The sequence below is a fragment of the Limulus polyphemus genome, unplaced genomic scaffold, assembly GCF_000517525.1.
Source record: "Limulus polyphemus unplaced genomic scaffold, Limulus_polyphemus-2.1.2 Scaffold2444, whole genome shotgun sequence".
Taxonomy (NCBI): domain Eukaryota; kingdom Metazoa; phylum Arthropoda; class Merostomata; order Xiphosura; family Limulidae; genus Limulus; species Limulus polyphemus.
The window spans coordinates 140,980-151,119 of record NW_013668054.1 but is presented as its reverse complement, the minus strand read 5'-3'; the positions used below and the strand labels follow the sequence as shown (position 1 = coordinate 151,119).

At 34.1% G+C, this 10,140-nt stretch overlaps 1 protein-coding gene across 2 annotated transcripts in view; it reads right to left on the bottom strand.

Annotated features, from left to right (window-relative positions):
- LOC106466975 (ubiquitin carboxyl-terminal hydrolase 2-like) overlaps positions 1 to 10,140 on the bottom strand; it is a 64,021-nt gene that overhangs the window by 32,581 nt on the left and 21,300 nt on the right. The window contains exons 1-2 of one of the 2 annotated variants that reach the window (XM_022395060.1): positions 4,761 to 5,033; positions 776 to 868 (exon numbers count right to left, since the gene is read on the bottom strand). In XM_022395060.1, coding sequence (XP_022250768.1) covers positions 776 to 868; positions 4,761 to 4,835 — 168 coding nt within the window. In that variant the 5' untranslated portion in view covers positions 4,836 to 5,033. Of the gene's footprint in view, positions 1 to 775; positions 869 to 4,760; positions 5,034 to 10,140 lie in introns of those variants that run through there. The other variant, XM_022395059.1, reaches the window with a different exon arrangement.

Below are 10,140 nucleotides of genomic sequence, written 5' to 3'. Positions count from 1 at the left end.
CAAGAAAGGAAACAAGAAGTACAAACGGAAAATATTAGTAAATTTAAAAGCAAATTAGATACATTAAAGATCACTGTTGTCTTTTACACAAGGAAGATACATTAACCATCGACTTAATCAGCCCCAGACAATGGCAAGCCCCTTCCAGACCCCGCAGCTAAACCCTAATGCAGACATCTTCAGCCCTGTTAGAAGTCACATCCCAGATATGAATGTCAGTAATAGGAGTGATCCAGTGCGAAGGAAGTCACAGGAATTCGATGGGAAGGCACCGTGGGAAGCATATAGAGCACAATTTGAGCTACTGGCAGAGATGAATGGATGGACAGAGGAGCAGAAAGCAGTATATCTGGCAACAGCCACTGGAAATACTTGGACAGTTGTCAGCAGACGACAGGCACAACTATAGAGCACTGGTAGCGGCTCTAAAACTCAGGTACGGAACCCAAAATCAGTCAGAAGTATACAGGGCTAGGTTTAGGACGAGAGTCCGTGCTAAAGGGGAGAGCCTGCAAGAGCTGGCACAGGACTTGGAAAGCATGGCACACAAGGCCTACCCAACTGCACCACCCGATCTCCTCCAGTTGTTGCTGAGAGATCAGTTTGTAGATGCCTTGGACAGTCCACAACTTAAGATACATTTTCACAGTCCGGCACGCTATAACTGGGCCACTCCAATTTATGTTGAAATACAAATCAATGTACTTTCTCAACAAGAAACATATAAAGGCCGTTTTTATAGAGCTCCAAGTCTATAACATTTAAAATAACTTACCGTGTTTCCAAGATTTCGTAAGCCTACAAGTCCTCCTTTATGCAAGTTATCTCTTGACCTACTGGCATAAGGTTTAGCGATGTCAACACTTTCCTGCATTGAATAAATTATACATATATAAGTGTTATTAGTAATTCAATATACTCTGTGAAATTAAAATTATACAAGCTAAAACTTAATTACAAAGTATCATCAAAACATTAAACCATTACATAGTTTTTTTTTATATAAAATCAAAAACAAAATAAAAGAGACTTGTGAGTGTGTTAGCTTCAGAACTTTCGCCCAAGGTTATCTACGCTAGTACATAATTTTGAATTGAAGGCATTAGGAAAATAACATCCACTAACAATTCTTCGGCTATTCTCTTCTACCCGAATAGAGGAATTTGACTTTCTCTCTTATAGTTCAGCTACTGCCCAAAAATGTGGTGAGCGTTTTTGCAACAAAAGGCCACGAACTATGAAATATTAGATTCACAATATAAGCACATCAACCACAAGAACACGCCCCGATCTTTCCCTTTGTAAAGCTATGTTAACTGTCTGATTAAACTATAAACTTCAAATGCTTCTTCAAAGCATCTTAAAACGAACTCTTTAGAGTTGTTCCCTACGACTAAAACATGATCAACAAGTCTAAAGTTCCTTGGAAAATGCCACCAATCTTCACTTTACTACATTAGTCACGTACAATCTTTTGGCCCCCCCCCCCCCCGAGCAATGGTCTACCAAAAAAAGAAATAAATAAAATAAAGCAAGCAACTCTGAAATCTGGTCGTTAAACAGTTTTAAAGCTAGAGCAAATATTATCGTGTAAGGAGACTTTTACATTTTCAAGCACTCAATTTTGTTCTAACAAACTCTATTAAAATCAATTTCACAATCCTCAAACAACTCCTCCAAATAAAATTCCAAGGTGAGGGGGTCCATCTAATATCCTCCCTGATGATAACCCATTAGAAAACATCATTTAAAAGAATCAATAATCACATGGTCATCAACAAAACTTCAAATGTATAATTCTCACATTCTTCTTTTCTTTAATATATTAAACAAATCCTTACTGCTAATTCTAATATTAAGAGCTAACTATTCTTCTTGAGGTCTTTATGAGATCCTAATTTTGTTCCCCGCTGGGTCAGTGGTAAATTTAAGGATTTACAATGCTAAAATCGGGTTCAGTTACCCACGGTGAACACAGCTCTGATAATGCATTGTGTAGCTTTGTTCTAAAATATCGACACCACTAACAACAGCAACAGTCTATTTTACTATCTTTTTCTGTAGTCCTTTATATCTTCCATCCTGGCTGTCAGTTTAAATTATCTAAATATATAATGTTATGTCTAATTTCATCCATTATGTCTCTATTAAGCCTCACAGGTCTACTATTGTTTTTTTTTCCTATCTAGATGGAACTTGCTTATACTGAATTAAAAGTAATATATTTATTTCCACACATTTCTTCAGTGAATGATCTTCTGCCACTTGTTTTTAATATTTCAATGCATACGACTTAGTCATCTAACGAATTTGCTGTTATCTATTTATTTTAATATGAACGTTGTTTAGATTAAGTTTATATTTAAAAACATGCATAGCTCAGTATTGTTATGCAATCTGAATTTTCTAGAAAACCTTCCCACGCCTATAAATACAACCAACGCGACGCGCCAAAAGAAGAGTGTCTATTAGCAGTTCGCTATAATCAGTGTGCTATAAACTTCGAACGCTATAACTGTGATTGTTATAACGCTTATCAATTGGAAAGCTTCAGATATTTGACCAGGAATCTTTACAAAGTTCGAACATTACAAACTATTTAACTTCAATGGATTCTCATCGGACATTAGTATTTTTACGAAAACGTTATATAAATTCACCACGAAAGACAAAGTGCTTGTGACGAGTGAATAACGAAAGATAAAAACTCAGCGTATGTGGCAAAGGACAAAGCTAGCTAGCTTCCCTGCGAATCGTGCCTACATCAACTCGTAATTAACTCGCTCATCATGAACCCTCGATAAGATATCAAGGAAGTTCTAGACTAGGAAGAAGACTCTATATTGTTTGTAAGTTTGTGAAACTTTTGTTTGTGATAACTATTTGTAATAATTGCTATTGTAAATTGTATTTTTGTGTGTATATTAAAACGTATTTGTGTTAAAAACGAAAACTGTGTGTATCAATCTTGTTGGCAAATATAATAAACTGACAAAATATCGGCTTTAATTTAACTACTGAATCCAAAGCACAATTTAACTACTAAATCTGAAGTATCATTTAACTCAATTTCAGGCTATTTGAAATTCTAACAGGTAACAGTCAGTAGTGAAGATATGACAGGAAGTTTGGTGATTTAATCGTAACAACGATCCCAGGCAACAAATTTTACAATTCATTGTTCATTTATTTATATTATTTGAAACTTGGTGGTTAATGAGAAGCAAAGTTCGATCATGATTTTATCTTAATTAAGCAGATTTACAATGCTACTTTATTGCTGCTTGATAGTGTTAAAAAAGGTAGTAAAATTATGATTGTCTTACTTGGATATCTGCTGTTTATTAAACAACTAGCACATAGCCGTCAAAAATGACGGGCAAGTACTACCACCCCCACCCCATAGCATACCCTAACCTCACATTTCATAGCTAAATGAAATAGATAAATTTTTCGAAATCAAGTTTGATCAACAAAGAGGCAGAAAAGTGCAGTGGAGGCAGTCAAACGTCAATGGTAAGGGAGACACTATCGTATCTAAATGGTGCCGCCTCACGCTGATTGGCTGCCTCAGGGGAGGGGGAGAGGGGGTGATGTCATTAAAGATGACGAGTTCATAGTCTCAGTTTTTACCGCCATAACAGGCGGCCATGGTGTCATAGTTCAACTAAGTTATGGAGGGCTGAAATTATAGTTCGATACCAGACAGGTGGCCATAATGGATAATTACGTAATAGTGTACTACAAAGTAGATAATGCATTTCTAGGCCACCATGACAGGTGGCCATGACTCATCATGTCGATAATTAGTCAATGATTAATTAAATCATTCCTAAAAAGGATGCTTAACTCTAATTCATTAAATCATTTATAATGAATTTGTCCTTAAAAGGACGTTTAACATTAATTAATTAGTTAATCCTAAATAGGACAGTGAATGCTAATTCAGTAGTTAATTAATTAATACTTAAATCATTCTACCACGAAGTAGAGAAGGTGTTTTTAGGCAGTCATGACTCATATAATACATGTCTCAACAATAATATAATTAAGCATTAATTCGATAGTTAACTAATTAAATCGTCCCTAAAAAGGACGCTTAACATTAATTCATTAAATTATCTATAATTAATTTGTCCTAAAAAGGACGCATAACATTAATTCATTAAATTATCTATAATTAATTTGTCCTAAAAAGTACGCTTAACACTAATTCATTAGTTAATTAAATTATCATGAAAAAGGACGCTTAACGCTAATTCAGCAGTTAATTAAATCTCCTTACTATTTATATGTTCTAAAAGGATGATATCTTAATTAAAATTACTCTTTTAATTATCAATCAAGTGTTTTTCAATGATATGATATATTATTTAACATAACATGATCACAATTATATACATTTTTTATCATGCACACAATACATGGCTGTAGGTTTAAATCGCCCTAGAAAGGGCGATATCATGCAATAATTAAAACTTATACCTTTGAATTTAAACAACATTTTACTTTGTCAATAAAACGTTTATTATGCAATAACACTTTTACTAATTTGACTCTATACAACAAAATAATTTACACGTGTTTTACAAAGACGGACTTTCATATATATATATCTATATTTAATTACTATTATTCTAACAACTGTCCGTAGGAGTTTAACAAATATACTGGGACAGTACTTCTACAAACCATCAACGTCTAGATTTAATTATGTTAAAATTCATTATCTGTAATAAAATAATAAATGACTGACTTACTGTATCCGTCCATTTTCTAAATAACCATTGATCATTTCCAAATGCACATAAAACTTGCGAAAGTGTGGAATACATAATTTATTTCACTGTTCTGTAGAACACTTACTGTTTCACTTTCACAAATCATTCATATTATAACCAATAATCGCCATACAGCTAAATATAATAAATGAAAGAGTGATTACTAATATTTAAAATACCACAACTTTCAGACTGGCCACTATCACGAAACATGCATACAATTTTCTACATGTTGTTTCTGTTATAAGTTCATAAAACTAACGAACCATATCTGATGTCAAACTAGAACACAAACATAGACAGTTATTATGACAACACGTGATCAAATGTAAAGCTTTCTTCTACAGCACCTTGGAGATACTGACGTCACCAACATATAGTTTACCAAGACTGACTCATTGAAGGACACTGACCATCTTGGTTAAGAAATGTAGAAGTTTAGAAAAATCATGGCATTAGAATTGTCAAACCTTGATACTGTTTAACTTTGCTTCACACACATTCAATCTGGATACAGACTTATAAGAATTACAAAGGTCAACAAATGGTCACCAGTGTTATAATTCTTTGATTATTTCACTTTATAGATAAATTACAAAACAGTATTCTGTGATTATATATAAAACTCACGTTTGTCTTAGTGTCCTTCAGTCCACTAGAATAAAATGAAAAATCGATTCATCACATGATCTCGAACTGAAGTCAAGACAGAGAGTTAAACATTGGTGTATTGTATGACCTTTAGTGTTAGTTACAACAGATAAAACTTCCATTTCAGCGTGCAAAAACCTTTTATTTAAATAAAAATCAATTATAATACACTGTCCCTATGTATTTACAATATACTTAAAATAGATAGTTCACTGTAAATATCAGTTTGATACAATTTTTGTATTTAATTATATTGTACGTTTCTAAAATGTAATTATTAATTTTGTAACCAACGGTGACGTGTGTGGGTGTAACCACGTGATCATCTTTGACACAAGTTCGAGATCATATGGGTGTATGAGTTAATTTCAATGTTTTGTGAACTTTTAATATAAAATCTATGGATAACTGTAAGTCATTCATTTATTATTTTTAGTTGTAGCAAACTAATTACTAGGATTGTAATATAATTAAATCTAATCATGTGACTCGTGTAATTTTAATCTTAACAAAAACAACTGCGAAGTTTGTAACACATACATGTGAAATTGTTTTTCGAAAAGGAGGATGCCAACATGGTGATTGGTGTTCCCCAAGATATTTTAGACAATTAGTATCTTCTGTGTGTAATTATTATGATATTGATTGTCAGTGTAATAAATTCTGATGGAAATTATTATGCAGAAAAACATGTTGAGACATGTATTGTATGAGTCATGACCACCTAGAAACACGTTCTATGCTTCGTGGTAGGATGATTTAATTATTAATCAATTAACTACTGAATTGGCATTCACTGTCCTTTTTAGGATAAACTAATTAATTAGTTTTAAACGTCCCTTTAAGGACGAATTAATTATAAATGATTTAATGAATTGGAGTCAAGCATCCTTTTTAGGAACGATTTAATTAATCAATAATTAATTACCGACATGGTGAGACATGTATTGCATGAGTCAAAGACACCTGTCATGGAGGACTAGAAATGCGTTATATACTTTGTGGTAATATTACGTAACCATCCACTATGACCGCCTTTCTGGTACTGAACTGTATTTTCAGTCCTCCATAAGTTAGTTGCGCCCTCTGGTGACACGGTTTTGAGCTATGACGTCTTGGCGCCTGTTATGGCGGTCTAGGATCGCATCCCTATCGGCGTGCCCTCTGGGGGTAAAAACTGGAAGTATAACCCACTTCTCTCCCTTCCGTGAGGCAGCCAATCAGCGTCAGGCGGCATCCTTTGTGTGCGATAGTGTCTCCCTTACTACTAACGTCGGTTTGTTTATTTGTTTGTTTTTGAATTTCGCGCAAAGTTACACGAGGGCTATCTGCGCTAGCCGTCCCTAATTTAGCTGTGTAAGACTAGAGGGAAGGCAGCTAGTCATCACCACCCACCGCCAACTCTTGGGCTACTCTTTTACCAACAAATAGTGGGATTGATCGTTACATTATAACGCCCCAACGGCTGAAAGGCCGAGCATGTTTGGTGTGAGAGGGATTCGAACCCTAGACCCGCAGATTGCGAGTCGAGTGCCTTAACCACCTGGCCATGCCGGGCCTTACATGGGTAAATTCCTTTGTGAGCCAATCAAAATTAAGATCATTCATGAAATGAATTCGTGGCTTTTATGTCATGTTTCTTAGCAACAAAAGTATAACATAATATTGTTGTTAGTCTGAAAGTATAAAATTAAATGTATAGACAATAAAACTTGAAAAATATTTGTTGATTTCTTAATTTAGAGTCTCCATTAGTTAAACAGGTTTATTTTTTATTAAAAACGTTGGTGATGTCACAGAAAACAGCTTAATTCAGAAACGATTTAAGATTAAAATTGAATCGATATTTTTACTTTCATGATAAATTTTATGCACTTGGCTTGTAGGCTAGGTGATCTCATACTACGTCTTTAGTTTAGGCTTATTATACTCACCACACTTATAAGGTTTCACGCCACCACCCACCGCTCATGGCCCATTGCACCCCCATCATTAATATCATAATGAGCAGACAGTAATCGAACTGTTTTATCTGGATAAATGCATTCTGGCTTTTATGGTTCCTCCTATTTCGAGAAATCAAGCGTAACATCCAGTTCTCTATACTACCATCGTACCATCATTTCTTATAACCACTTCTGGTCTCTAAAATACTCATCCGATTTCATCTCCTCTTAAAATCCTTCAATGATGCATATTCTACCACACCTGAGGGCAAACTATTCCACATTAACGTGACCACTTATTACTGAGGATATACACATAATAAAACTGCAACAATTCTACAGTGTAGTTCAATTTTTAACAGAGCAACTACCTCTCGATTTATACTTCAACTAGGTTTTAAGTCATTATTTCTCAGAATAGTCACAGCTTTACTGGACTTCTTCCCCTTGTCTAACCTAATTCATTGTTTACAGGACGTCCCCATCGTATTCTATTCGTTGAAAAACTTACAAATGTTACATCTAGGTTATATCTAGATACTAAAACAGTAATCTAACACACTATGCCTAGCGTATGTTACATACTTGACTGCCACTTTTGGATAAAAAGTGTCAGGTTTATTTTTAGATACCTAATAAAAATAACATATTTTGATATGTTATCACTTATCTGAAATTTGAAACTAGCAGATTTTGGGAAGTTCGTTCGTGGTGGTGCAAAATTTCAACTCATGTGTGATAAATATACACTTTTCAAAGCTAAACATATGTTAGGCAGTGTGTCCTATATATATGTGCCCATAGCAGTGAAAGAGTTAATTTCCGAAGTGAAGGTAGGCGTTACAGCACTGCGTCACCAACTACTCGATAACACTTTTTATGCGTTCATTAAAACTTTACTTTGTAGTCACAGACATTCATGTCGTTTAACAATTTATTTTTAGAAATCATATGACCTCAAAAGTAAAATGGAATTCTAGCTTTCGAGAAACAACTAGTTTAATCAATATTATGAAGATTACTATTGGTCAAACGTGCAATACATAAGCCTGTAAAATTTGATAAAAGTTCTATATTACAGAGAAACACAATACATTTCAAAGCTTTGGAAACAATTGGTCTGGAACTATCCACAAAATAATTACAAAATTGGAAAGACGTTTGAATAGGGATAATATTTCCACAGAATTGTAAAGAAATACATTAGTGATCTCTTCCTGGTTTATTAATACTATCTAATGGTTGAAGAATCTGACTTAACAATGTGTTTTACATGGAAAACTTCATAATTCCAGCTCACCGAATTTCAAAATATGTTTTCAACAATTCTATTTATCTGTATGTCTGGTGTCCAAGGTTGTATCATCTCTTAAGTTTCTATTGTTCTCCTGTGTCACTATAAAATGTTCGCATAAACTGTATACATATAATGGACACAAGTTTCATGTATTCTTCATATCTAATTAGTAGCCCCTTTTTAAATACACACACACACATATATATATAAATTCTGAAGAAGGTAACATGACGTCTCTTCATTCCGTAGCAATGTAGATGCAGTACAAAGTTATTTCTGGTTACATTATTTTAAGCTCCTAAAGCTATGAGTGTACATCTAACTGGTTCAGCGAACGGAGATTTCTAGCTGAAGATGGGTAACCTTTAAACAGTTTCTCTCCTAACGTCACCTTTCATTGCCTCTTAATAATTTCCAACATCACAGTTTATGTGTTTTTAAAGTAACGAGTGCATATATATGTTTCTCAAATATTTAAAAACAAAATATTTTAGTAATATACAGTCAATGTAATTTATATGATACATACGGATGTTATGCTTTTCTTAAATGATGTCATCGATTCTGTCACTATGCTACTTTAACGCTATACAAGCGCCAAAAAAAACAAAACATTTACGCTGATCGTTTCGTAGCAGAGCCAGGCGTAACCTAGTGGTTATGGAGCTCGACTCGCAATCTATGGGTTGAAGGCTCGAATCCCGTCACCGATCAAGCTCGCCATTTCAGTCATGGGGTGTTATATGTAACGATCAATCTCACTTTTCGTTGGTAAAGAGAAGCCCAAATGTTGGCGGTGGGTGCCTTCCCTCTTGTCTATCACTTTTAAATTAGAGACGGCTAGTGCAGACAATTCTCGAGTAGTTTTGCGCGAAATTCAACAAACAAACGTATAGTATCTAAGTATAAAAAGCTATTAATCTGATTTACATAAGTATGACGTAACACTCTAAAAATATAAGAATAGTTAGTCTAGAAAACAGCTTCTTAGCGGTCTTAAATCTTATTTAAGTTAATGTCGAGGAATTCGCTCTGATAATCAAAAAAATAATAATAATTTGATGTTTCTGATAATTCAGAATAAAAAATCTCGATATTATGAAAGCTTTTTAAAGAACAATAAATTATGATTATATATGCCTATATTTTGTGCACACATAGGAAAATATTGTGTTCATGGGCGTCCACAGGATAGAGCGGGGGGAAAATTTGCCCCCCCCCCCCAAATTTCAGAAGAAAATTTATTTGAATGTTTTATTTAAAATATATTAGAAAATAACATTATATATATATATATGGCCCATCTCGGTCATCCAGTTCTCTATGCCATGGTTTCCAAACCCATGCTCTGCGGAGCAGTAGTGCCTCGCAAAGCTAAATTTTAATGCTCCACGACGCATATTGTAAACTTTCTTAATTATTATGAGAAATGAATGTACTGACAAAATAACATACATAGAAATGG